Raw genomic sequence first — 27730 nt, forward strand, 5'->3', positions numbered from 1 at the left:
CTTCAAGTTCTTCCACTCCTCATCTCCTCTCTCCACTTTCTCTTCTCTCACCGTATTTCACGGCCTCATCGAACCGTTGGGTTGGGTTGGGTTGGGTTGGGTTGGGTTGGGTTGGGTTGAAGGGACCTCCAAGCCCATCGAGCTCCACCTCCCGCTGGCTCTGGAGCTCCGGGCGTCCCCAGCGAGGAGAAGGCTTCGTTGGGGTGGTGAGGACCTCGACGGCTTCGTCTTCCCTTGCAGATCCAGGGCTCGCCAGGCAGCAGTTCTTCCTGCAGAGACCGTCCAACGTGGTGGCCACGCAAGGAGAAGACGCCGTCCTGGAGTGCTGCGTGGCCGGGTCCCCCCCCCCCACCTTCACCTGGCTGCGAGGAGATGAAGTTCTCCCCCTCAGGTAAGGAAGGAGGAACCTTAAGAAGGTCCAAGGAGCTTCTTCTCCCTCTAGACTCACCTCTGGTGGGCCCAAGCCTTGGATGGTGGGTTTCATCCTGGTTCCTCACCTCGAGAAGGAGGTTGAGGACGTCCGGAGAAGAGCAACGTCTCTGGAAGGACACGCCTGAGGTGTTTCTCTTAACGAAGGCGCTAACGTAACGATGTTTCCAGGTCCAGGAAATACTCGTTACTGGCCGGGAGCAACCTCCTCATCTCCAACGTGACGGACGCCGACGCCGGGACCTACACGTGCGTGGTCACCTACAGAAACGAGACCAGCAGTGGCTCGGCGGAGCTCTCGGTGATGGGTAAGCTCGTCAACCTCTCCAATTTCATTTTTCATGGTCCATAAGTCCCTTTTTCGAGGATTTTTGGACTTCCAGCTCCTCGAGTCGCTTCCATTCCCACCCTCGGAAGCCAGAAGGTTCGATGTCTCCTGAAGAAAAGTCAATGAGTTTAGGGTCTTCTCAAAGATTGAGGGCTCCAAGCTCCATCCAAGGTGGCCTTGAAGGCCTCCAGGGATGGGGCGGCCACCACTGCTCTGAGGAACCTCGACCAGGAGCTCCTCAGCCTCCCAGGGGGACCTTTCGAGCTAAGGGCTCGTCTCAAGGTCCCCTCTTGAAGCTTCGAGGTGTTCTCCGGGTCTTATCAGTGGGACCTTTGATCAAGAGGCCTTCAGAGCTTGCTGGAGGCTCTTTCCAGAGTGGAAGAGGCTTGAAGGTCTCCTGCGTGGAGGCTTCTCTTCTCCAGGGTGAAGAACCACGAGTCCCTCAGCCCCTCTCAGCCTGTTTTTATGTGGTGATAAGATACGGTGGGAAACGAGGTGGGATGGAAGGAGATAAGAGAGAAGAGAGAAGAGAGAAGAGAGAAGAGAGAAGAGAGAAGAGAGAAGAGAGAAGAGAGAAGAGAGAAGAGAGAAGAGATATGAGATATGCGATAAGAGATATGAGATAAGAGATATGAGATAAGAGATATGAGAGATGAGAGATGAGATAAGAGAGATGAGAGATGAGAGATGAGAGATGAGAGAGATGAGAGATGAGAGATGAGAGATGAGAGATGATAAGAGATAAGAGATAAGAGATAAGAGAGATGAGAGATGATAAGAGATAAGAGATAAGAGATAAGAGAGAAGAGAGAAGAGAGAAGAGAGAAGAGAGAAGAGAGAGATGAGATAAGAGATAAGAGATAAGAGATAAGAGATAAGAGATAAGAGATAAGAGATAAGAGATAAGAGATAAGAGATAAGAGAAGAAATAAGAGAGATGAGAGATGAGAGATGAGAGATGAGAGATGAGATAAGAGAGATGAGAGATGAGAGATGAGAGATGAGAGATGAGAGATGAGATAAGAGATAAGAGATAAGAGATAAGAGATAAGAGATAAGAGATAAGAGAGATGAGAGATGAGAGATGAGAGATGAGATAAGAGATGAGATAAGACATAAGAGAGACGAGATAAGAGATAAGACATAAGAGAGATGAGAGATAAGAGATAAGAGATAAGAGATAAGAGATAAGAGATAAGAGATAAGAGATATAAGAGATGAGATAAGAGATAAGAGATAAGAGAGATGAGAGATGAGATAAGAGATAAGAGATAAGAGATAAGAGATAAGAGAGAAGAGAGATGAGAGATGAGAGATGAGAGATGAGAGATGAGAGATGAGATAAGAGATAAGAGATAAGAGATAAGAGATAAGAGATAAGAGAGATGAGAGATGAGAGATGAGAGATGAGAGATGAGAGATGAGAGATGAGGTATGAGATGAAATATGAGATATGAGATATGAGAGAAGAGATAAGAGATATGAGATATGAGAGATGAGACGTGAGATATGAGATATATGAGAGATGAGAGATGAGAGATGAGATGATAGATAGGAGATAGGAGATAGGAGATGAGACATGAGGCATGAGACATGAGAGATGAGATATGAGATATGAGAGATGAGAGATGAGAGATGAGAGATGAGATATGAGATATGAGATATGAGACATGAGATATGAGATAAGAGGTATGAGAGATGAGATATGAGATGATAGATAGGAGATAGGAGATAGGAGATAGGAGATGAGACATGAGACATGAGACATGAGATATGAGATATGAGATATGAGATATGAGATATGAGATATGAGATAAGAGATATGAGATATGACATGAGATGATGTATATGAGATATGAGATGAGATGAGATATGAGATAAGAGGTATGAGAGATGAGAGATGAGAGATGAGAGATGAGAGATATGAGATATGAGATATGAGATATGAGATAAGAGATATGAGATATGAGATATGAGATATGACATGAGATGATGTATATGAGATATGAGATATGAGATGAAATGAGATATGAGATATGAGATATGAGGTATGAGATATGAGAGATAAGAGATGAAAGATGAGAGATGAGAGATGAGAGATGAGAGATGAGGTAAGAGATATGAGATGATAGATATGAGATAGGAGATAGGAGATAGGAGATGAGAGATGAGAGATGAGAGATGAGAGATGAGAGATGAGAGATGAGATATGAGAGATGAGATATGACATGAGATGATGTATATGAGATATGAGATATGAGATGAGATGAGGTATGAGATAAGAGGTATGAGAGATGAGAGATGAGAGATGAGAGATGAGATAGGAGATAGGAGATAGGAGATAGGAGATAGGAGATATGAGGCATGAGATATGAGATATGAGATATGAGATATGAGATATGAGATATGAGATACGAGATATGAGATATGGGATGATAGATAGGAGATAGGAGATAGGAGATGAGAGATGAGAGATGAGAGATGAGAAATGAGATATGAGAGATGAGATATGAGATAAGAGAAATGAGTTCCAAAGGTTCCTTCAAAGGTTCCTTCAAAGGTTTCAAAGGTTCCTTCAAAGGTTCCAAAGGTCCTAAAGGTCCCAAAGGTCCCAAAGGTTCCCAAGGTTCCTTCAAAGGTTCTGAAGGTTCCAAAGGTTCCAAAGGTTCCTTCAAAGGTTCCTTCAAAGGTTCCAAAGGTCCCAAAGGTTCCTTCAAAGGTTCCTTCAAAGGTCCCAAAGGTCCCAAAGGTTCCAAAGGTTCCAAAGGTTCCTTCAAAGGTTCCTTCAAAGGTTCCAAAGGTCCCAAAGGTTCCTTCAAAGGTTCCTTCAAAGGTTCCAAAGGTCCTAAAGGTTCCAAAGGTTCCTTCAAAGGTTCCTTCAAAGGTTCCTTCAAAGGTTCCAAAGGTCCCAAAGGTTCCTTCAAAGGTTCCAAAGGTCCCAAAGGTTCCTTCAAAGGTTCCAAAGGTCCCTTCAAAGGTTCCTTCAAAGGTTCCAAAGGTTTCTTCAAAGGTTCCTTCAAAGGTTCCAAAGGTTCCAAAGGTTCCTTCAAAGGTTCCTTCAAAGGAAAAATTAACTTAACGAGCTTTCCTTCCCTCTCCTCTCGCTCCAAGACAATTAAACGCCTCTTTCCTTCTCTCAGAAGCAATTAAATCGCGGCTTTAATTAATTATCGAGCTAAAAAATGAATTAAACCCAAATTTCAAGCCTCTTATTCCGCTTCGAAGCTCAGAAACGAAGCGGATTTCGCGCTATTTTCGATGGCGTCTTCGTCTCCTCCCCCCTTAACGAGCCGATTCGCTCTCTGCGCCCTAATTAGCCGTTTCCTCGTTATCTCTTCGCAGTCCCCCCCTGGTTCCTCACCCGCCCGCGGAGCCTCTTCGCCTACGAGCGCCTGGACATCGAGTTCGAGTGCGCGGTGGCCGGCAAGCCCGTCCCCACCGTGGAGTGGATCAAGAACGGAGAAGTGGTGATCCCCAGCGATTATTTCCAGATCGTGGTAATTAGCGGCCTTCATTTCTTAATTATTAACCATTTACCAGGGCGTCGACTCCATAAATGTCTTTCTCCGCCCCAAAACCCCTCGTTTGCCACCTAGAAAGAAGGGGTTTTTCGAGGAGAAAACCCGTCCCAGGAGCTCCAAGGTCCATTCCAGGAGCTCCAAGGTCCCTCCAAGGTCCATTCCAGGAGCTCCAAGGTGCCTCCAACCCCTTCCAGGAGCTCCAAGGTCCCTTTCAGGAGCTCCAAGGTCCCTTCCAGGAGCTCCAAGGTCCCTTCCAGGAGCGCCAAGGTCCCTTCCAGGAGCTCCAAGGTCCCTCCAATCCCCTTCCAGGACCTCCAAGGTCCCTTCCAGGAGCTCCAAGGTGCCTCCAAGCCATTCCAGGAGCTCCAGGTCCCTTCCAGGTGCTCAAAGGTCTCTCCAAGGTCCATTCCAGGAGCTCCAAGGTCCATTCCAGGAGCTCCAAGGTCCCTCCAACCCATTCCAGAAGCTCCAAGGTTCCTTTGAACCCATTCCAGGAGCTCCAAGGTCCCTCCAACCCCTTCCAGGAGCTCCAAGGTCCATTCCAGGAGCTCCAAGTTCCCTCCAAGGTCCCTTCCAGGACCTCCAAGGTCCCTTCCAGGAGCTCCAAGGTCCCTTCCAGGAGCTCCAAGGGCCCTTCCAGGAGCTCCAAGGGCCCTTCCAGGAGCTCCAACGTCCTTCTAAACCCCTTCCAGGAGCTCCAAGGTCCCTTCCAGGAGCTCCAAGGTCCCTCCAAGGTCCCTTCCAGGAGCTCCAAGGTCCCTCCAAGGTCCCTTCCAGGAGCTCCAAGGTCCATTCCAAGAGCTCCAAGGTCCCTCCAACCCCCTTCCAGGAGCTCCAAGCTCCATTCCAGGAGCTCCAAGGTCCCTCTTAACCCATTCCAGGAGCTCCAAGCTCCATTCCAAAGCTCTTCAAGAAGGGGCTTTGAGCTCTGAGGTCCCATCAAACGATGTTCTCCTAATTAATTTTCTTCATTATCTTAATTTTTTTTCTCCTTCCAGGGGGGCAGCAACTTGAGGATTCTGGGCTTGGTCAAGTCCGATGAAGGTTTCTACCAATGCGTCGCGGAGAACGAAGCCGGGAAGGTCCAAGCCAGCGCTCAGCTCCTCATCCCCGAGCCCGGTAAGGAACTAATTAACCTCATTAACCTAATTAACCCACCCAGCCCTTCCCGCGGCTTCTTTAGAAGCATCTAAACCACCTTTGTGGACGCGTGGAGGGTGGAGATGGAGCAGATCGGAGGTTTCCTCGTGGTGGGACCTCAGGTTGAGAGGTTCTCGATGGGCTTTGAGGTCCTTCCAAGCCACCAGAGAGAAGCTTGAAGGCTTCTAGAAGGTCTCCAGGGAGGTTTCTCCTCGCCGGGATGAGCCACCTCAACGTCCTCAGCCTCTTCGTGTCCTCCAGGAGGTTCTGCGGCCCTCGAGGTCTTCTCCGTGGGCTCCTCTGGAGCTGGTGGAGAAGCCCCGATGGAGCTGGAGAAGCTCTTGTGATGAGGACAACGTGAGGAGGGTCAACCTGGCGAGGAGAAACCTCCGAGGAGACCTTTGAGGTCCCTTCAAGCCCCGAGAAGCCGAGGAGAAGGCCAGAAGACGCAGGAGGAGAAGGGTTAGAAGGTCCAAGAGGGGCGAGAGCTTCCAAGGAACCTTCTCCTGGTGTGGGGGGGAGGTCCTAGATGAGGCCACCTAGAGCCGTGGTGGCTTCTCTGTCTCCTTGGAGACGTTGGATGGAGCTTGGAGCTCCATTCGAGGAGCTGGATGGACCTCGAGGTCCTTCCAAGCCAGCAGAGAGAAGCTTGAAGGCTTCTAGAAGGTCTCCACGGAGGTTTCTCCTCGCTGGGATGAGCCACCTCAACGTTCTCAGCCTCTTCGTGTCCTCCAGGAGGTTCTCCGGCCCTCGAGGTCTTCTCCGTGGGCTCCTCTGGAGCTCGTGGAGAAGCCCCGATGGAGCTGGAGAAGCTCTTGTGGTGAGGACAACGTGAGGAGGGTCAACCTGGCGAGGAGAAACCTCTGAGGAGACCTTTGAGGGCCCTTCAAGCCCTGAAAAGCTGAGGAGAAGGCCAGAAGATGCAGGAGGAGAAGGGTTGGAAGGTCCAAGAGGGGCGAGAGCTTCCAAGGAACCTTCTCCTGGTGGAGGAGGAGGTCCTAGACGAGGCCACCTAGAGCTGTGGTGGCTTCTCTGTCTCCTTGGAGATGTTGGATGGAGCTTGGAGCTCCATTCGAGGACCTGGATGGACCTCGAGGTCCTTCCAAGCCAGCAGAGAGAAGCTTGAAGGCTTCTAGAAGGTCTCCACAGAGGTTTCTCCTCGCCGGGATGAGCCACCTCAACGTTCTCAGCCTCTTCGTGTCCTCCAGGAGGACCTGGATGGACCTCGAGGTCCTTCCAAGCCCCGATCTGATGACCTTGAAGCCCTCGGAGGCTCCATCTCCTCTCAAGCTTCTTCTCGCGACCCACCTCCAAGCTCTTCTTTGACTCTCGCTTCTTCTTCTCTTCCTCCCACCCCTTTGTCTTCTCCTGCCACCCCCCCTTGACCCCCCTCAGAGGTCCCCTCGGTGGCTTCTCCGGCCCTTCCCACCGCTCCGAGCCCCCCGGCTTCTCTGATTGTCTCCTCTCCTTCCCCACCAGCCTCCCCCGGCTCCGGTGTCCTCCCCTCCGCCCCTCGCGACGTTGTCCCCGTCCTGGTCTCCAGCCGCTTCGTCCGCCTCTCCTGGCGTCCCCCCTCGGAGCTCCGAGGCCACCTCCAGGCCTACACGGTCTTCTTCTCCAGGGACGGCGTCAACAGGTAAGTTGGAAGACCTCGTGGACCTTCTCCCTTCCCTTTAAGCTGTCCCAGAACCTCAGGAGAACCTTCCAAGTGCTCCTCAAGCTTCACCTCGCGGGAAGCCTGGAGCTGGAAGGGACTCGGGGCCCTCTGGAGGCACCTAGACAGGTTCCTCGAGGGGGTTGAAGGACCTCGCGTGGTCCTGGGGGTGGATTCGGACCTCGGGTCCTCCAAGAACCTGAAGCGACGTGGGCTGAGGTCCTCCAAGCAGCAAAAATGAAGGAGGTGGAGGTCCTCCAAGCATCTAAAAGGAAGGAGAAGCTCCATCTTCTTCATCCCTTGGAGCCACCAGCTCAGATCTTCATCCCATGGAGCCACCAGCTCAGATCTTCATCCCATGGAGCCACCAAGATGAGATCTTGGAGAAGGTTCTGAGGTCTCCGAGAAGGTTCTGAGATCTTCGAGAAGGTTCTGAGGTCCTGGAGAAGGTTCTGAGGTCTTCGAGAAGGTTCTGAGGTCCTGGAGAAGGTTCTGAGGTCTCCGAGAAGGTTCTGAGGTCTCCGAGAAGGTTCTGAGGTCGTGGAGAAGGTTCTGAGGTCGTGGAGAAGGTCCTGAGGTCTCCAAGAAGGTTCTGAGGTGCTGGAGAAGGTTCTGAGGTGCTGGAGAAGGTTCTGAGGTCTCAGAGAAGGTCCTGAGGTCCCAGAGAAGGTCCTGAGGTCTCCGAGAAGGTTCTGAGGTCCTGGAGAAGGTTCTGAGGTCCCGGAGAAGGTTCTGAGGTCTTGGAGAAGGTTCTGAGGTCTCCAAGGAGGTTCTGAGGTCTCGGAGAAGGTTCTGAGGTCTCTGAGAAGGTTCTGAGGTCTCCGAGAAGGTTCTGAGATCTTCGAGAAGGTTCTGAGATCTTGGAGAAGGTTCTGAGGTCTCGGAGAAGGTTCTGAGGTCCTGGAGAAGGTTCTGAGGTCTCGGAGAAGGTCCTGAGGTCTCGGAGAACGTTCTGAGGTCCCGGAGAAGGTTCTGAGATCTTCGAGAAGGTTCTGAGGTCTTCGAGAAGGTTCTGAGGTCTCCGAGAAGGTTCTGAGGTCTCCAAGAAGGTCCTGAGGTCTCCAAGAAGGTCCTGAGGTCGTGGAGAAGGTCCTGAGGTCGTGGAGAAGGTTCTGAGGTCCTGGAGAAGGTTCTGAGGTCTCCGAGAAGGTTCTGAGGTCTTCGAGAAGGTTCTGAGGTCTCGGAGAAGGTTCTGAGGTCTCGGAGAAGGTCCTGAGGTCTCGGAGAAGGTTCTGAGGTCTCCGAGAAGGTTCTGAGGTCCTGGAGAAGGTTCTGAGGTCCTGGAGAAGGTTCTGAGGTCTCGGAGAAGGTTCTGAGGTCTCCGAGAAGGTTCTGAGGTCCTGGAGAAGGTTCTGAGGTCTTGGAGAAGGTTCTGAGGTCCTGGAGAAGGTTCTGAGGTCTCCGAGAAGGTTCTGAGGTCTCCGAGAAGGTTCTGAGGCTTCGTTGAAGCCCTGAGGGCTGGAGAACCTCCCCGCGAGCTCCAGAAGCTTCTCAGGAGGCTTCGGATGGAGCCTCGTATCTCAGGGGCTTGCGAGTCCACCACGAGGTGGAGCTCGAGGAGCTTCTCGAGGGTCTCAGGGGCTTCTCGGGGCTTTCTTGCAGGGAACGGGCGGTCAACACCTCGCAGGGCGGGAGCCTCCAGGTCACCGTGGGCAACCTGAGACCTCAGGAGACCTACAGCTTCCGGGTGGTGGCCTACAACGAGTGGGGCCCCGGAGAAAGCTCGCAGCCCATCAAGGTGGCCACTCAACCAGAACGTGAGTCCCGGGAGTCTTTGAGGGCCTCCCGACCCCTTCCAGGAGCTCCAAGGTGCCTCCAAGGTCCCTTCCAGGAGCTCCAAGGTCCCTTCCAGGAGCTCCAAGGACCCTCCAAGCTCCATTCCAGGAGCTCCAAGGTCCCTTCCAGGAGCTCCAAGGTCCCTTTGACCCCATTCCAGGAGCTCCAAGGTCCCTTTGACCCCATTCCAGGAGCTCCAAGGTGCCTCCAAGGTCCCTTCCAGGAGCTCCAAGGTCCCTCCGACCCCTTCCAGGAGCTCCAAGGTCCCTTCCAGGAGCTCCAAGGTGCCTCCAAGGTCCCTTCCAGGAGCTCCAAGGTCCCTCCAACCCATTCCAGGAGCTCCAAGGTCCCTCCCACCCCTTCCAGGAGCTCCAAGGTCCCTTCCAGGAGCTCCAAGGTCCCTTCAAGGTCCCTTCCAGGAGCTCCAAGGTCCCTCCAACCAATTCCAGGAGCTCCAAGGTCCATTCCAGAAGCTCTAAGGTCCCTCCAACCCATTCCAGGAGCTCCAAGATCCCTTCCAGGAGCTTCAAGGTCCATTCTAAGAGCTCCAGGGTCCCTTCCAGGAGCTCCAAGGTCCCTCCCACCCCTTCCAGGAGCTCCAAGGTCCCTTCCAGGAGCTCCAAGGTCCCTCCAACCCATTCCAGGAGCTCCAAGGTCCCTTCCAGGAGCTCCAAGGTGCCTCCAACCCATTCCAGGAGCTCCAAGGTCCCTCCCACCCCTTCCAGGAGCTCCAAGGTCCCTTCCAGGAGCTCCAAGGTCCTTCCAAACCCCTTCCAGGAGCTCCAAGGTCCCTTCCAGAAGCTCTAAGGTCCCTCTCAACCCCTTCCAGGAGCTCCAAGGTCCCTCTCAACCCCTTCCAGGAGCTCCAAGGTCCCTTCCAAGAGCTCCAAAGTCCCTTCAAGGTCCCTTCCAGGAGCTCCAAGGTCCCTTCCAAGAGCTCCAAGGTCCCTTCCAGGAGCTCCAAGGTCCCTTTGAACCCATTCCAGGAGCTCCAAGGTCCCTTCCAGGAGCTCCAAGGTGCCTCCAAGGTCCCTTCCAGGAGCTCCAAGGTCCCTCCAACCCATTCCAGGAGCTCCAAGGTCCCTCCCACCCCTTCCAGGAGCTCCAAGGTCCCTTCCAGGAGCTCCAAGGTCCCTTCAAGGTCCCTTCCAGGAGCTCCAAGGTCCCTCCAACCAATTCCAGGAGCTCCAAGGTCCATTCCAGAAGCTCTAAGGTCCCTCCAACCCATTCCAGGAGCTCCAAGATCCCTTCCAGGAGCTTCAAGGTCCATTCTAAGAGCTCCAGGGTCCCTTCCAGGAGCTCCAAGGTCCCTCCCACCCCTTCCAGGAGCTCCAAGGTCCCTTCCAGGAGCTCCAAGGTCCCTCCAACCCATTCCAGGAGCTCCAAGGTCCCTTCCAGGAGCTCCAAGGTGCCTCCAAGGTCCCTTCCAGGAGCTCCAAGGTCCCTCCAACCCATTCCAGGAGCTCCAAGGTCCCTCCCACCCCTTCCAGGAGCTCCAAGGTCCCTTCCAGGAGCTCCAAGGTCCTTCCAAACCCCTTCCAGGAGCTCCAAGGTCCCTTCCAGAAGCTCTAAGGTCCCTCCAACCCCTTCCAGGAGCTCCAAGGTCCCTCTCAACCCCTTCCAGGAGCTCCAAGGTCCCTTCCAAGAGCTCCAAAGTCCCTTCAAGGTCCCTTCCAGGAGCTCCAAGGTCCCTTCCAAGAGCTCCAAGGTCCCTTCCAGGAGCTCCAAGGTCCCTCCAACCAATTCCAGGAGCTCCAAGGTCCCTTCCAGGAGCTCCAAGGTCCCTTTGAACCCATTCCAGGAGCTCCAAGGTCCCTCCAACCCCATTCCAGGAGCTCCAAGGTCCATTCTAAGACCTCCAATGTCCCTCCAACCCATTCCAGGAGCTCCAAGGTCCCTCCAACCACTTCCAGGAGCTCCAAGGTCCCTGCCAGGAGCTCCAAGGTCCCTCCAACCCATTCCAGGAGCTCCAAGGTCCCTTCCAGGAGCTCCAAGGTCCCTTCCAGGAGCTCCAAGGTCCCTCCGACCCACCCCAGCCCCTGATCCTCTCGTCTTCCTCCTCCAGTTCAAGTCCCCGGCCCCGTCGAGAACCTCCGGGTGGTGTCCACCTCGCCGACCTCCCTCCAGGTCACCTGGGACCCTCCGGCTTACGTCAACGGCCCCGTCGAAGGCTACAGACTCTTCTGGAAGGAGGCGGTGACCGGCAAGGAGCAGGTGAGAAGCTCCAGGGAGGAGAAGACCTCGGGTGGTGGCATCTCGGGGGGGTTCGGAGCCCCGAGAAGACCCAACGTGAGAAGTTGGAAGGGTTCCTCGGGGGGTATTTAAGCCTCGAAGGTCCATCTGGAGCCACCTCCCACCAGAGGAGGTTCCTCCAAGCACGTCTTGGAGACCTCAAGGCTTGGAGAAGCCTCCAAGGGGTCTAGAAGAAGATGGATTGAGTCTTTCTTCTTCTTCTTCTTCTTCTCTGGTCCAGCACGTGGAGGTCGAGGGCTTCTCCCACCGCCTGGAGGCCCTCAAGAAGTTCACCGAGTACTCCCTGCGCCTCGTGGCCTTCAACCGCTACGGCCCCGGCGTCTCCAGCCACGAGCTCAGCGTCTCCACCTTGTCAGATGGTGAGAAGGGACCTGGGCCACGAGCTCCAAGGTCCCTCCAAGGTCCATTCCAGGAGCTCCAAGGTCCCTCCAACCCATTCCAGGAGCTCCAAGGTCCCTTCCAGGAGCTCCAAGGTGCCTCCAACCCCTTCCAGGAGCTCCAAGGTCCCTTCCAGGAGCTCCAAGGTCCCTCCCACCCCTTCCAGGAGCTCCAAGTTCCTTTCCAGGAGCTCCAAGTTCCCTTCCAGGAGCTCCAAGGTCCCTCCAACCCATTCCAGCAGCTCCAAGGTCCCTCCAAGGTCCCTTCCAGGAGCTCCAAGGTCCCTTCCAGGAGCTCCAAGGTCCCTCCAAGGTCCATTCTAGGAGCTCCGAGGTCCCTCCAACCCATTCCAGGAGCTCCAAGGTCCCTTCCAAGAGCTCCAAGGTCCATTCCAGGAGCTCCAAGGTCCCTCCGACCCCTTCCAGGAGCTCCAAGGTCCCTTCCAGGAGCTCCAACGTCTCTCCAAGGTCCATTCTAGGAGCTCCAAGGTCCCTCCAGGGTCCATTCCAGGAGCTCCAAGGTCCCTCTGACCCATTCCAGGAGCTCCAAGGTCCCTTCCAGGAGCTCCAAGGTCCCTCCAACCCATTCCAGGAGCTCCAAGGTCCCTCCAAGGTCCATTTCAGGAGCTCCAAGGTCCCTCCGACCCCTTCCAGGAGCTCCAAGGTCCCTCCAACCCACCCCTCCACCCCCCCAAGTCCCTGATCTTTGACCCCAGGCCCACGAGCCACGTTGCCTGGACCTTCATCCACCTTGGAAGAGCCTCATCTTCTCCATCTCCTTCTTCTTCTTCTCTTCCAGTGCCCAGCGGGCCCCCCCAGAACGTCTCCTTGGAGGTGGTCAACTCCAGGGTAAGTCCAGGTGGCCCCAAAACCACCTTCTCACCACCTTCTCCCTCGCTCCCATCATCTTCTCCACCACGGGAGGTCCCCAAGCTCGAGAGCCACACCTCGAGGTTCCACCTCGAAGCCCTCCAGCTCCTCATCTCCAACCCCCGGAGCTCCACGAGCTCCACGGGACCTCGAGGAACCTCCTCCCGTTGCTCTCCACCCACCTTGGAGGAGGCTTCAAGCCTCCAAGCCCTGAAGGACCTTCCCGAAGCTCCTTGGAAGCATCTCAACCACCTTTTGTGGACGCTCGGAAGGTCCTCCAGGTGTGGAGATGGAGAGGACGGAGTCACGGATGAAGATCTGGAGAAGAACTTGAGGGTTTGAGGCTTGGAGAAGCTCAACCTTCTCCTCCTTCCACGTCTTCGAGGTCCTGCTGGACCCCAAGGCCTTGACCTTCTCCTCGTTTCTATCTCCAGAGCATCAAGGTGACCTGGTTGCCGCCTCCACCGGGAACCCAAAACGGTTTCATCACGGGCTACAAGATCCGCCACCGGAGGACAACCCGGCGCGGAGAGATGGAGACCCTGGAGCCCACCAACCTCTGGTACCTCTTCTCAGGTCAGTAGGTCCACGTCTTGAGGTCCTCAAGGGTCTTTCGGGGCTTCCTCCACGCCTGGAGATGCTGGAGGTCCCACCCGAGGCTGGTGGGAGACGGTTCTTCTCGAAGGAACCCGGATCGAAGCTTGAGGAACCACCTCGTGGCCCTTCAAACCCTTCTCCTCGCCCCGTCCCACCCCGTCAAGGTCCAAAACTTCGTCTCCGGAGGCTCTTGCCCCTCTAGAACCTTCTCCGAGGTCTCCAGGGCACCTTCTCCTCCGGGTTGAGGAACCTCAAAGCGTCTCAAGAGGTTCCGGGGTGGGATGGGACCTGGAGATGGCTTCGAAGCTCCAATTTTTGAGTTTCTTCTTCTTCTTCTCGGTCCCCCCAGGCTTGGAGAAAGGGACCCACTACAGCTTCCAAGTAGCCGCCATGACGGTCAACGGGACGGGCCCTTCGTCCGACTGGGTCACGGCCGAGACCCCCGAGAACGACCTCGATGGTAACCGAAAGGGCCTCCAAGCCGGGTTCCTCAGGGGCTCCGGAAGCTTCTGAGGGGCCTGGAGAGGACCAGGTGGTGGGAAGAGGTGGTTGAGCTCCATAAAGACCTAAAAACGAGGGGGTGGAGGGGGAGAGGTGGGTCTGTGGGGGCTTTCTAGAAGCTTCTAGGATGGAGGAGGCTCCATGGGGACCTTCCAGACTCATAGAATCATAGATGGAGGCTCCATGGGGACCTTCTAGAAGCTTCTCAGGACGGAGGAGGCTCCATAGGGACCTTCTAGAAGCTTCTCAGGAGGAAGGAGGCTCCATGGGGACCTTCTAGACTCATAAAATCATGGATGGAGGCTCCATGGGGACCTTCTAGAAGCTTCTCAGGGTGAAGGAGGCTCCATGGGGACCTTCTAGAATCATAAAATGATAGATGGAGGCTCCATAGGGACCTTCTAGAAGCTTCCAGGATGAAGGAGGCTCCAAAAAGTCCCTCTAGAACCTTCAGAGTGGAGCTGAGGAACCTCTAGGAGATGTTTCCTCAAGCTCAGCCTCCATAAAAGAGGCTCCAGGTCCTCAAACCCTCCATTAGGTCCTTCTAGAACCTTCACAGTGAAGCTGAGGAACCTATAGGAGATGTTTCCTCAAGCTGAATCTCCATAAAAGGTGCTCTAGGTCCATCTTGTCCTCCATAAAGTCCCTCTAGACCCTTCAAAGTGGAGCTGAGGAACCTCTAGGAGATGTTTCCTCAAGCTCAATCTCCATAAAAGGGGCTCCAGCTCCATCTTCTCCTCCATAAAGTCCCTCTAGAACCTTCAAAGTGGAGCTGAGGAACCTCTAGGAGATGTTTCCTCAAGCTCAATCTCCATAAAAGAGGCTCCAGCTCCATCTTCTCCTCCATAAAGTCCTTCTAGAACCTTCAGAGTGGATCTGAGGAACCCCTAGGAGATGTTTCCTCACCATTTTTCTCTTCTCCTTGTCCACCTCAGAGTCCCAGGTCCCCGACCAGCCCAGCTCCCTCCACGTCCGCCCCTTGGCCACCAGCATCGTCATGACCTGGACCCCCCCCCTCAAGCCCAACGTCCTGGTCCGCGGTTACATCATCGGCTACGGGGTGGGGAGTCCCTACGCCGAGACCGTCCGGGTGGACGCCAAGCAGAGGTTCTTCTCCATCGACAACTTGGGTGAGTAGGACCTTCCCCTTCCACCTCCTGGGGCTTCTGAGGAGAAGAAACCACCTTGCTTGGACCTTTCTTGAAGGTTCCTCGCTTCCTCCTCAACTTCTTCTGCATCTTAGACCATCCCGGGGCCCCTCATGAAGCTCTAGATGCTCCAAACCTCAGGAGATGGTGGTCTCCACCAGCTCCTCCGGCTTCAGGAGGACCTCAAGCTCCATCTCCTGGTGGCTTCGAGCTTCTCAAGATGCTCCAGAAGGCCCCGGGACCTTCTCATAGTGATGAGTCCTTCAAGGTTTCATGGGTTCCTCCTGGTAGCTTCTTGAGAACTTCCATGGAAACGAGGAGATGGCTTCTCCGTGGTCCAAGATGAGAAGAAGACTCGTTAATTCATTAACTAATTGGCCCTCGGGAGGTCTCCAAGGTGACCTTAGAGCCACCGGAGCCGCTAGAAGGTCCCCGTGTCCCCGTAGAAGGTCACGACTCGATGGTCCTTGAGGTCCCTTCCAGCTCCAAACCTTCTAGGAGGCCACGGGGTTGAGTGGAGGAGAAGTTCCACCTGAGGAACCTTGAGGAACCGAGCACCTGAGCTCCATGGGGATGGACCAGGTGGTCCTAGGGGGGGGTTGGATGGTCCCCAGGCCACCTGAGCTCCATGGGGATGGACTCCAGGTCTTCTCCAGGAGATCTGGATGGTCCTAGGGGCGGGTTGGATGGTCTCCAGGCCACCTGAGCTCCACGGGGATGGACTCCAGGTCCAGGAGCCACCACGACCTTCACCTCCCACCTTCATAGAAGCCCCCTGAGCTCCAGCTGGTGGCTCAGAAGCTCCGGTTGAGGTGTCCTCCACCTCTTAACTCGGACCTGGAGCTCCTCAACCCAACGTCAACGTGGAAACCACCACGAGAGGGACCTCAACGAAGGTCCTAGACCTCAAACTTGACCACGAGTGGTTCTCCTGGTGGCTTTTCTGGGTTCTTCCTGGGGTTTAGGAGGACCTTCTCCTCTTCTCCGGCCTCGACGTGGACTTTAAGGTCCTGCTCTTCTCTCTTTTTCTCCTCCAGAGCCAAGTTCTCACTACGTCATCTCCTTGAAGGCCTTCAACAACGCCGGAGAGGGGGTCCCGCTCTACGAAAGCGCCACCACCAGGTCCCTGACAGGTGAGTCTCGAGGTCTTCTGGGTCCCCGAGAACCTGGTGCCTCCAACCTCCCTTCCACGAGGTGGAAGGAAGAAGCTCCAGGGCCTCCAGAACCTCTTGGAGATGGTGGGATGGGGCCTTTCGCCTTCTCCACCAAGAGGTTCTAGAAGCTCTGGGGTGGTGGGACCTGAAGGAGCTCGAAGAACCTTCATGGTTCTCAAGGTTCTGAGGGTTTTCCACCCCTCACCGTGAGCTGAGGGACCTCAAGATCTTCTCGAAGCTCCACGAGCAGGTGGCTTCTCGAGGTTCTACCACGTCGGGTGGAGCTGAGGGGGGTCGAGAAGGTCGGAAGTGACCTCAAAAGCCACCCCCTGAGGGGCTTCTGGAGAGAAAGGAGCAGCTGGAGGCCCACCAGGAGGTTCTAGAAGGTCAGGGAGGTGGGACCTGAAGGGTCTTGAAGAACCATCAAGGTTCTCAAGGTCGCGAGATGAGAATTCCCACCAACCATGAGCTTCAGAACCACCTTGAGGAGCTTCAAACCACCTTGAGGAGCTTCAGAACCACCACGAGGAGCTTCAGAACCACCACGAGGAGCATCAAATCACCTTGAGGAGCATCAAAAAAACCTTGAGGACCTTCAGGACCACCTCGAGGAGCCTCAAACCACCTCGAGGAGCTTCAGAACCGCCTCGAGGAGCTTCAGAACCGCTTCGAGGAGCTTCAGAACCACCTCGAGGAGTTTCAGAACCACCTCGAGGAGCTTCAGAACCACCTCGAAGAGCTTCAGAACCGCCTCGAGGAGCTTCAGAACCGCTTCGAGGAGCTTCAGAACCACCTCGAGGAGTTTCAGAACCACCTCGAGGACCTTCAGAACCACCTCGAGGACCTTCAGAACCACCTCGAGGAGCTTCAGAACCACCTCGAAGAGCTTCAGAACCACCTCGAGGAGCCTCAGAACCACCTCGAGGAGCCTCAGAACCACCTCGAGGAGCTTCAGAACCGCCTCGAGGAGCTTCAGAACCACCTCGAGGAGCTTCAGAACCACCTCGAGGAGCCTCAGAACCACCTCGAGGAGCTTCAGAACCACCTCGAGGAGCTTCAGAACCACCTCGAGGACCTTCAGAACCACCTCGAGGACCTTCAGAACCACCTCGAGGAGCCTCAGAACCACCTCGAGGAGCCTCAGAACCACCTCGAGGAGCCTCAGAACCACCTCGAGGAGCCCCAGAACCACCTCGAGGAGCCCCAGAACCACCTCGAGGAGCCTCAGAACCACCTCGAGGAGCTCCAGAACCACCTCGAGGAGCTCCAGAACCACCTCGAGGAGCCTCAGAACCACCTCGAGGAGCTTCAAAGCACCACGAGGAGCTTCAGAACCACCACGAGGAGCTTCAGAACCACCTCGAGGAGCCTCAGAACCACCTCGAGGAGCCTCAGAACCACCTCGAGGAGCTTCAGGACCACCTCGAGGAGCTTCAGGACCACCTGGAGGAGCTTCAGGACCACCTGGAGGAGCTTCAGGACCACCTCGAGGAGCTTCAGGACCACCTCGAGGAGCTTCAGGACCACCTCGAGGAGCTTCAGGACCACCTCGAGGAGCTTCAGGACCACCTCGAGGAGCTTCAGGACCACCTCGAGGAGCTTCAGGACCACCTCGAGGAGCCTCAGAACCACCTCGAGGAGCCTCAGAACCACCTCGAGGAGCCTCAGAACCACCTCGAGGAGCTTCAGAACCACCTCGAGGAGCTCCAGAACCACCTCGAGGAGCCTCAGAACCACCTCGAGGAGCCTCAGAACCACCTCGAGGAGCCTCAGAACCACCTCGAGGAGCCTCAGAACCACCTCGAGGAGCTCCAGAACCACCTCGAGGAGCTCCAGAACCACCTCGAGGAGCCTCAGAACCACCTCGAGGAGCTTCAAAGCACCACGAGGAGCTTCAGAACCACCACGAGGAGCTTCAGAACCACCACGAGGAGCCTCAGAACCCCCACGAGGAGCCTCAGAACCACCTCGAGGAGCCTCAGAACCACCTCGAGGAGCTTCAGAACCACCTCGAGGAGCCCCAGAACCACCTCGAGGAGCTTCTTGAAGGTCCTCCTTGATTCTAGGTGGCCCCAGATCTCATCGAGGACCTTTCTGAAGGTCCTGCAGGTCCTTTGAAGCCTACGACCTTCTCCTTGGGGGTTGCGGGGGGGGTGGGGGGAGGTCTCCAAGGTGTCTTCTGCTGGTGCATTAACCCCCTTCTCTCTGTTCTCCTCCTGTTCTTCCTCCTCATCGAAACCATCAAACCTCGTCGTGCTCCTTGGTGCCTTTGACCCTCTTCTTCTCCTCCATCTTCTCCTTCTCCTCCATCTTCTTCATCATCTTCTTCTCCTCCATCTTCTTCTTCTTGTTCTCCTTCTCCACCTTCTCCTTCTCCTTCTCCATCTTCTCCTCCATCTTCTTCTTCTTCTCTTCCATCTTCTTCTCCTCCTTCTCCATCTCCATCTTCTCCATCTTCTCCTTCTTCTCCTTCTTCTCCTCCTTCTCCATCTTCTCCATCTTCATCTTCTTCTCTTCCACCTTCTTCTTCTCCTCCATCTTCTCCATCTCCATCTTCTCCTTCTCCATCTCCACCATCTCCATCTTGTCCATCTCCATCTTCTTCATCTTCTCCTCCTCCATCTTATTCTTCTTCTTCTCCACCTCCTCCTTCTCCATCTTCTTCTCCATCTTCTCCTCCTCCATCTTCTCCATCTCCTTCTTCTTCTCCATCTCCATCTTCTTCTCCATCATCTCCTCCTTCTCCTCCTTCTCCTCCTTCTCCTCCTTCTCCTCCTTCTCCTCCTTCTCCTCCTTCTCCTCCATCTCCTCCATCTCCTCCATCTCCTCCATCTCCTTCTCCATTTTCTCCATCATCATCTTCTTCTTCTCCATCTTCTTTTTCTCCTCCATGTTCTCCTCCTCCTCCTCCATCTTCTCCATCTCCTTCTTTTCCTTCTCCATCTTCTTCTTCTTTTCCATCTCCTCCTTCTTTTTCTCCATTTCCTTCTTCTCCATCTTCTTCTTCTCCATCTTCTTCTCCTCCATCTCCTCCATCTTCTTCTCCTTCTCCATCTCCTCCTTCTTCTCCTTCTCCATCTTCTTCTCCTTCTCATTCTTCACCTTCTCATTCTTCTCCTCCATCTTCTCCATCATCTTTTTCTTCTCCTCCATCTTCTCCTCCTCCATCTTCTCCTCCTCCATCTTCTCCATCTCCTCCTCCTCCTCCATCTTCTCCTCCTCCTCCATCTTCTCCTCCTCCATCTTCTTCTCCTCCTCCATCTTCTTCTCCTCCTCCATCTTCTCCTCCATCTCCTCCTCCATCTCCTCCATCTCCATCTTCTCCTCCAACTTCTCCTTCTTCATCTTCTTCTTCTTCTCCATATTCTCCATCTTCTTCTCCATTTTCTCCAACATCATCATCTTCTTCTCCGTCTTCTTTTTCTCCTCCATCTTCTCCTCCTCCATCTTCTCCTCCTCCTCCTCCTCCTTCTCCTCCTCCTTCTCCTCCTCCTTCTCCTCCTCCTTCTCCTCCTCCTTCTCCTCCTCCTCCTCCTCCTTCTCCATCTCCTTCTCCATCTCCTCCTCCATCTCCTTCTCCATCTCCTTCTTCTCCTCCTCCTTCTCCATCTCCTTCTTCTCCATCTCCTTCTTCTCCATCTCCTTCTTCTTCTCCATCTCCTTCTTCTTCTCCATCTCCTCCTTCTCCATCTCCTCCACCATCTTCTCCTTCTCATTCTTCTTCTCCATCTTCTCCTCCTCCATCTTCTTCTCCTTCTCCATCTTCTCCTTCTCCATCTTCTCCGCTACTTTCTCCTCCTCCATCTTCTCCATCTTCTTCTTCTCCTCCATCTTCTCCTCCTCCTCCATGTCCTTCTCCTCCATGTCCTTCTTCCCTCTATCTCCATCTTCTTCTCCTCCTTCTTCTCCTCCTTCTACATTTCTTCTCCATCTTCTTCTCCTTCTTCTTCTCCTCCTTCTTCTCCTCCTTCTTCTCCTCCTTCTTCTCCTCCTTCTTCTCCTCCTTCTTCTCCTCCTTCTTCTCCTCCTCCTCCATCTTCTTCATCTCTTTCTTCGCCTTCTCCACCTTCTTCTTCTTCTCCTTCTCCATATTCTCCTTCTCCTCCATCTTCTTTTTCTTCTCCTCCTCCTCCATCTTCTCCATCTCCTTCTCCTTCTCCATCTTCTCCATCTTCTTCTTCTCCTCCATCTTCTCCTCCTCCTTCTTCTCCTCCTCCTTCTTCATCTCCATCTCCTCCATCTCCTCCATCTCCTCCATCTCCTCCATCTCCTCCATCTCCATCTTCTTCTCATTCTTCTTCTCATTCTTCTCCTCCTCCATCTCCTCCATCTCCTCCATCTCCTCCATCTCCTCCATCTCCTCCATCTCCTCCATCTCCTCCATCTTCTTCTCCATCTTCTTCTCATTCTTCTTCTCATTCTTCTCCTCCTCCATCTTCTCCATCTCCTCCATCATCTTCTTCTTCTCCATTTTCTCCTTCTCATTCTTCACCTTCTCATTCTTCTCCACTATCTTCTCCTCCATCTTCTTCTCCTCCTTCTCCTCCATCTTCTTCTCCTCCTTCTCCTCCATCTTCTCCTCCTCCTTCTCCTCCTTCTCCATCTCCTCCATCTCCTCCATCTTCTCCTCCTCCATCTCCTCCTCCTCCTCCATTTTTGGTTGCAATGTTCTCCCGTTGACTCGCCGCCCCCAGACCCCGTGGACCCTTTCCAAGTTGATTTGTCTCCTCTCCTTGACGCCCTCCCCACCTCGCTCCCAGACCTCTCCCCCCCCATGCTCCCCCCGGTAGGTGTCCAGGCCGTGGTCCTCGCCCACGACGCCGTCCGGGTCCTCTGGGCCGACAACTCGGCTCCCCGGAACCAGAAGAGCCCCGAGATCAGGTTCTACACCGTCCGCTGGAGAACCAGCTACTCCACCAGCGCCAAGTACAAGGTGAGCTTGGAGCTCCTGGGGGCTTGAGGAGCACCACCACCTTCTCCTCGTGGGCTCGCGATGGCCTTGGAGGAAGGTTCTTCCATGGAATATGGTGGTTGGCTCCATAAAAGGGTGGTGGACATCAAAATATGGAGGTTTCCAGCCATAAAATGGTGGTTTCCAACCATAAAGTGGTGGTTGACATCAAGATATGGAGGTTTCCATCCATAAAATGGTGGTTTCCTTCCATAAAGTGGTGGTTGACTCCATAAAATGGTGGTTTCCATCCATAAGATGGTGGTTGACATCAAGATATGGAGGTTTCCATCCATAAAATGGTGGTTAACTCCATAAAATGGTGGTTTCCATCCATAAAATGGTGGTTGACACCAAAATATGGAGGTTTCCATCCATAAAATGGTGGTTTCCATCCATAAGATGGTGGTTGACATCAAAATATGGAGGTTTCCATCCATAAAATGGTGGTTGACATCAAGATATGGAGGTTTCCATCCATAAAATGGTGGTTGACTCCATGAAATGGTGGTTTCCATCCATAAAATGGTGGTTTCCATCCATAAAATGGTGGTTTCCATCCATAAAAGGGGGGTTGACATCAAAATATGGAGGTTTCCATCCATAAAATGGTGGTTGACATCAAGATATGGAGGTTTCCATCCATAAAATGGTGGTTGACATCAAGATATGGAGGTTTCCATCCATAAAATGGTGGTTGACTCCATAAAATGGTGGTTGACATCAAGATATGGAGGTTTCCATCCATAAAATGGTGGTTTCCATCCATAAAGTGGTGGTTGACTCCATAAAATGGTGGTTGACTCCATAAAATGGTGGTTTCCATCCATAAGATGGTGGTTGACATCAAAATATGGAGGTTTCCATCCATAAAATGGAGGTTGACATCAAGATATGGTGGTTTCCATCCATAAAATGGAGGTTGACATCAAAAAATGGTGGTTTCCATCCATAAAATGGTGGTTGACATCAAAATATGGAGGTTTCCATCCATAAAATGGTGGTTTCTATCAAAAAATTGTGATTTTCATGAACCAAATTCTGCTTTCTATCAAAAAATTGATGGTTTCCATCCAAAAATTGTGGGTTTCATCAACAAAATTATGGTTTCCATCAAAAAATTGATGGTTTCCATCAACAAAATTTTGGTTTCTATCAACGAAATTCTGGTTTTCATCAAAAATTTGATGATTTCTATCAAAAAATTCTGGGTTTTAATAAAAAAAATTATGGTTTCTATCAAAAAATTGATGGTTTCCATCAAAGAATTGAGGTTCTTCATCAAAAAAATGGTGGTTTCCATCCAAAAATTGTGGGTTTTATCAAAAAATCGATGGTTTCCATTAAAAAATTGTGGATTTCATCAACAACATTATGGTTTCTATCAAAAAATTGAGGTTCTTCATCAACACAATTCTGGTTTCTATCAAAAAATTGATGGTTTCCATCCAAAAATTGATGGTTTCATCAGCAAAATTCTGTTTTCTATCAAAAAAATGATGGTTTCTATCAAAAAATTGTGGATTTCATCAGCAAAATTCTGGTTTCCATCCAAAAATTGATGGTTTCCATCAAAAATTTGATGGTTTCCATCAAAGAATTGAGGTTCTTCATCAAAAAATGGTGGTTTCCGTCAAAAAAACGGTGGTTTCTATTCAAAAACTGTGGGTTTAATCAAAAAAATTCTGGTTTCTATCAAAAAATTGATGGTTTCCATCAAAAATTTGAGGTTCTTCATCAAAAAAATGGTGGTGTCCATCCAAAAATTGTGGGTTTTATCAACAAAATTCTGGTTTCTATCAAAAAATTGATGGTTTCTATCAAAAAATTGTGGGTTTCATCAACCAAATTCTGGTTTCTATCAAAAAATTGTGGGTTTCCATCCAAAAATTGTGGTTTCTATCAACAAAATTCTCGTTTCCATCAAATAATTGATGGTTTCCATCCAAAAATTGATGGTTTCCATCCAAAAATTGATGGTTTCTATGAAAAAAATGATGGTTTCCATCCAAAAATGGTGGGTTTTATCAAAAAATGGTGGTTTCCATCAAAAAAATGGTGGTTTCCATCAAAAAATTCTTGGTTTTATCAAAAAATTGATGATTTCCATCCAAAAATTGTGGATTTCATTAACAAAATTCTGGTTTCCATCAAAAAATTGATGGTTTCCATCAACAAAATTTTGGTTTCTATCAAAAAATTGTGAGTTTCATCAACCAAATTCTGGTTTCTATCAAAAACTTGATGGTTTCCATCCAAAAATTGTGGATTTCATCAACAAAATCATGGTTTCCATCAAAAAATTCATGGTTTTCATCCAAAAATTGTAGGTTTTATCAACAAAATTCTGGGATTTATCAAAAAATTGATGGTTTCTATCAAAAAATTGTGGTTTTAATCAACCAAACGATGGTTTCTATCAAAAAAATTGATGGTTTCCATTCAAAAATCGTGGGTTTCATTTAAAAAATTCTGGTTTCTATCAAAAAATTGATGGTTTCCATCAACAAAATTCTGGTTTCTATCAAAAAATTGATGGTTTCATCAGCAAAATTCTGGTTTCTATCAAAAAATTGATAGTTTCCATCCAAAAATTGATGGTTTCCATCAAAGAATTGAGCTTCTTCATTAAAAAATGGTGGTTTCCATCCAAAAATTGATGGTTTCCATCAACAAAATTTTGGTTTCTATCAAAAAATTGTGGATTTCATCAACCAAATTCTGGTTTCTCTCAAAAACTTGCTGGTTTCCATCTCCTTCTCCTCGTAGTCGGCCGACACGACCGCCCTGAGCCACACGGTGGTGGGGCTGAAGCCCAACACCATGTACGAGTTCTCCGTCATGGTCACCAAGGGCAGAAGGTCCAGCACGTGGAGCATGACGGCCCACGCCACCACTTACGAAGCAGGTAAGGGACCTTCTGGAGCTCCTCGGGACCTCCTGGAGGCCCTCAAGACCTTCTGGAGGCCCTCAAGACCTCCTGGAGGTCCTCAAGACCTTCTTAGAGACCAGCCGGGCTTGGTGGGACCCATAAGCCACGTGTCCTCCTGAGCTTTGGAGGTCCTAACGTCTCACCTTGAGGTCTCGGAGGTGGTGGAGAAGCTCCAAATCCACCTCGAGGAGCTCCAAGAGGCATCGAGAAGGGACCTGGTGGAGCTCCGAGAACTTCTTGAGGTTCTCCAAGCTCCACGGGGTGGAAGCTCCGAGACCTGGGGGCCTGGTGGGGACGTGGGGCTGGGTTAGAAGACCCGGAAAGTCTTCTCCAAGCCAGCCATTGCGAAGCTCTGAGCTTCTTCTTGATGGTTCCTCCTTCTCAGCTCCATCTTCTCCACCCAAGGACCTCACGGTCATCGGCCGAGAGGGGAAGCCCCGAGCGGTCACGGTCACCTGGCAACCCCCCCTAGAAGCCAACGGGAAGATCACAGGTGAGGTTCTTGGTCTTCTCCAGGGCTCCAGAAGGTCCTTGAGGGCCTTCAAGTGGGTCCAGAGGAGGTGGAGAAGGTGGAGAAGGAGGTTTGAGGAGCAACCAAGGGGCTGGAGAAGGTGGAGAAGGAGGTTTGAGGAGCAACCAAGGGGCTGGAGAAGGTGGAGAAGGAGGTTTGAGGAGCAACCAAGGGGCTGGAGATGGAGGAGAAGGTGGAGAAGGAGGTTTGAGGAGCAACCAAGGGGTTGGACCTTCTGGAGAAGCAAATTTCGAGGGTTTCGTGGACTCCGTGAAGGTTCCTCCTGGCGAGGAACATCTCAAGACCTTCTCGGCGTGTCCTTCCAGCCTATCTCCTCTTCTACACGGTGGAGAAGTCCTCGCCCATCGAGGACTGGAGGCTGGAGACCATCGGGGGCGAGCGGCTGAGCCACCAGCTCCTGGACCTCCACCTGGACACCCTCTACTCCTTCCGCATCCAAGCCCGGAACTCCAAGGGGGTTGGACCTCTCTGCGAGCCCGTCACCTTCAGGACCTTGAAAGGTGAGGAACCTCATCCTGGACCTTCTAGAAGCTCATGAGGTTCCATCAAGGTCCCAAGCCAGGTGGTCCTGGACCTTCTAGAAGCTCAGGAGGTTCCATCAAGGTCCCAAGCCACGTGGAGAACCTCATCCTGGAGCTTCTAGAAGCTCATGAGGTTCCATCAAGGTCTCAATCCACATGGAGAACCTCATCCTGGACCTTCTAGAAGCTCATGAGGTTCCATCAAGGTCCCAATCCAGGTGGAGAACCTCCTCCTGGACCTTCTAGAACCCTTAATTGCTTAATTACTTCATTAATTAACTAATTAGAAGGTCCAGATTGAGCTTCTCCAAGCTCTGGTGGGACCTTCACGTGGACCTCGGGGGCCTGGGACCTGGTGCCTTTAATTAATGGCAATTAGGGGCTTTAATTAATGAGCTTGGGGGCTTTAATTAATGGGCCTTAGTGGCTTTAATTAAAGGGTATAGTGGCTTTAATTAATGGGACTTTGTGGCTTTAATTAATGGGATTTAGTGGCTTTAATTAATGGGACTTAGTGGCTTTAATTAAGGGGTCTTAGTGGCTTTAATTAAAGGGTCTTAGTGGGTTTAATTAATGGTCTTAGTGGCTTTAATTAATGGGATCTGGGGCTTTAATTAATGGGACTTTGTGGCTTTAATTAAAGGGTCTTAGTGGCTTTAATTAATGGGACCTGGTGGCTTTAATTAAGGGGTCTTAGTGGCTTTAATTAATGGGTCTTAGTGGCTTTAATTAATGGGACCTGGTGGCTTTAATTAATGGGACTTAGTGGCTTTAATTAATGGGTCTTAGTGGCTTTAATTAATGGGACCTGGTGGCTTTAATTAAGGGGTCTTAGTGGCTTTAATTAATGGGTCTTAGTGGGTTTAATTAATGGGACTTTGTGGCTTTAATTAATGGGACCTGGTGGCTTTAATTAAAGGGTCTTAGTGGGTTTAATTAAAGGGTCTTAGTGGCTTTAATTAATGGGACTTAGTGGCTTTAATTAATGGGATTTAGTGGGTTTAATTAAAGGGTCTTCATGGCTTTAATTAATGGGACTTAGTGGCTTTAATTAATGGGACTTTGTGGCTTTAATTAAATTTGTGGCTTTAATTAATTAATGAGTCTTGGAGGCTTCATTGCTGGGTTCTCGTGGCTTTAATTAACGAGCCCTGGTAGCTTTAATTAAGGAGCCCTGGTGGCTTTAATTAAGGAGCTGTAGTGTCCTCGTTAACCGCTAACGAGCTCTCTCTTCGTTACAGCCGATCACCCCGATAAAATGGCCAATGACCAAGGTAGGTGCCTTCCAACCTTCTCCAGAACCTTCCGGAAGGAAGAATCGGCCTCGTTAACGAGGCTAATTAACCTCCTTAATGAAGCTTCGGCCTCGTTAGAGAAGCTGGAAACGAGTTGGGGACGAGCTTCGTTTGTCCTCGTCTCGAAATTTAGAAAGCTCCATGTTTCTTTTTTTTGAAATTTCTAAATTTCCAAATTTCTTTCTAAATTTCCTTCTAAATTTCTATTTTTCTTTGTAAATTTCTTTCTAAATTCCTAAATTTCTAAATGTCATTCTGAATTTTTGAATTTTTTAATTTCTATGTTTCTACGTTTCTACATTTTAAAATTTCTAAATTTCTTTCTAAATTTCTGAATTTCTTTCTAAATTTCTTTCTAAATTTCTAAATTTCTTTCTAAATTTCTAAATTTCTTTCTAAATTTGTAAATTTCTTTCTAAATTTCTTTCTTTCTTTCTAAATTTCTGAATTTCTTTCTAAATTTCTTTCTAAATTTCTAAATTTCTTTCTAAATTTCTAAATTTCTTTCTAAATTTGTAAATTTCTTTCTAAATTTCTAAATTTCTTTCTAAATTTCTTTTTCTTTCTAAATTTCTTTTTCTTTCTAAATTTCTAGATTTCTTTCTTTCTTTCTAAATTTCTAAATTTCTAAACTTGCTTCTTTCTCTCTAAATTTCTCTCTAAATGTCTCTCTAAATTTCTAAATTTGTAAGTTTATTTATAAATTCCTAAATTTCTTTCTTTCTTCCTAAATTTCTTTCTTTCTTTCCTTCTAAATTTCTATGTTTCTAAACTTCAAAGTTTCTAAATTTCTAAGTTTCTCAATCTCTTTCTAAACTTCAAAGTCTCTAAATTTCTTTCCTCCTAAATTTCTTTCCTCCTAAATTTCTTTCCTCCTAAATTTTTAAGTTTTTAAATTTCCTTCCTTCTAAATTTCTAAATTTCTTTCCTTCTAAATTTCTTTCCTTCTAAATTTCTTTCCTTCTAAATTTCTTTCCTTCTAAATTTCTTTCATTCTAAATTTTTAAGTTTCTAAATTTCTTTCCTTCTAAATTTTTAAGTTTCTAAATTTCTTTCCTTCTAAATTTTTAAGTTTCTAAATTTCCTTCCTTCTAAATTTTTAAGTTTCTAAATTTCTTTCCTTCTAAATTTTTAAGCTTCTAAATTTCTTTCCTTCTAAATTTTTAAGCTTCTAAATTTCTTTCCTTCTAAATTTTTAAGCTTCTAAATTTCTTTCCTTCTAAATTTTTAAGCTTCTAAATTTCTTTCCTTCTAAATTTCTAAGTTTCTAAGTTTCAAAATTTTGAAATTTATTTCCTTCTAAACTTCTAAGTTTCTTTCTAAATTTTTAAGCTTCTAAATTTCTAAGCTTCTAAATTTCTTTCTAAATTTCTAAATTTCTTTCCGTCTTTCTAAATTTCTTTCTGTCATTCTAAATTTCTAAATTTCTTTCCTTCTAAATTTCTAAATTTCTTTCCTTCTTTCTAAATCTCTTTCCATCTGAATTTCTGAATTTCTAGATTTCTAAATTTCTAAATTTCTTTCCTTCTAAATTTCTAAATTTCTAAATTTCTTTCCTTCTAAATTTCTAAATTTCTAAATTTCCTTCCTTCTTTCTCAATTTCTAAGTTTCTAAATTTCAAAATTTCAAAATTTCTTTCCTTCTAAACTTCAAAATTTCTTCCTCTGACCTCAGCTCCTCCTCGAAGCCCCCTCAGATGTTCCTCAAGCCCCCTGGGGCGTCTTCTCCTCCATTTTTCTGACCCCTCCCA

The 27730-nt window shown here is 50.2% G+C and overlaps 1 protein-coding gene across 1 annotated transcript in view; it reads left to right on the forward strand.

Moving 5' to 3' along the window:
- Nucleotides 1-27730, forward strand: part of DCC (DCC netrin 1 receptor) — a 261487-nt gene that overhangs the window by 224426 nt on the left and 9331 nt on the right. Inside the window, exons 4-21 of the mRNA XM_069880977.1 lie at nucleotides 241-391; nucleotides 601-737; nucleotides 4100-4254; nucleotides 5277-5397; nucleotides 6814-7054; nucleotides 8675-8829; nucleotides 10914-11062; nucleotides 11322-11460; nucleotides 12278-12327; nucleotides 12783-12924; nucleotides 13295-13405; nucleotides 14382-14576; nucleotides 15632-15727; nucleotides 20443-20681; nucleotides 23469-23607; nucleotides 24017-24124; nucleotides 24469-24663; nucleotides 25926-25958. Of these exons, the coding sequence (XP_069737078.1) occupies nucleotides 241-391; nucleotides 601-737; nucleotides 4100-4254; nucleotides 5277-5397; nucleotides 6814-7054; nucleotides 8675-8829; nucleotides 10914-11062; nucleotides 11322-11460; nucleotides 12278-12327; nucleotides 12783-12924; nucleotides 13295-13405; nucleotides 14382-14576; nucleotides 15632-15727; nucleotides 20443-20681; nucleotides 23469-23607; nucleotides 24017-24124; nucleotides 24469-24663; nucleotides 25926-25958 (2556 nt within the window). The remainder of the gene's footprint in view (nucleotides 1-240; nucleotides 392-600; nucleotides 738-4099; nucleotides 4255-5276; nucleotides 5398-6813; nucleotides 7055-8674; nucleotides 8830-10913; nucleotides 11063-11321; nucleotides 11461-12277; nucleotides 12328-12782; nucleotides 12925-13294; nucleotides 13406-14381; nucleotides 14577-15631; nucleotides 15728-20442; nucleotides 20682-23468; nucleotides 23608-24016; nucleotides 24125-24468; nucleotides 24664-25925; nucleotides 25959-27730) is intronic.

Source organism: Phaenicophaeus curvirostris, chromosome Z (genome assembly GCF_032191515.1).
Source record: "Phaenicophaeus curvirostris isolate KB17595 chromosome Z, BPBGC_Pcur_1.0, whole genome shotgun sequence".
Lineage (NCBI taxonomy): Eukaryota > Metazoa > Chordata > Aves > Cuculiformes > Cuculidae > Phaenicophaeus > Phaenicophaeus curvirostris.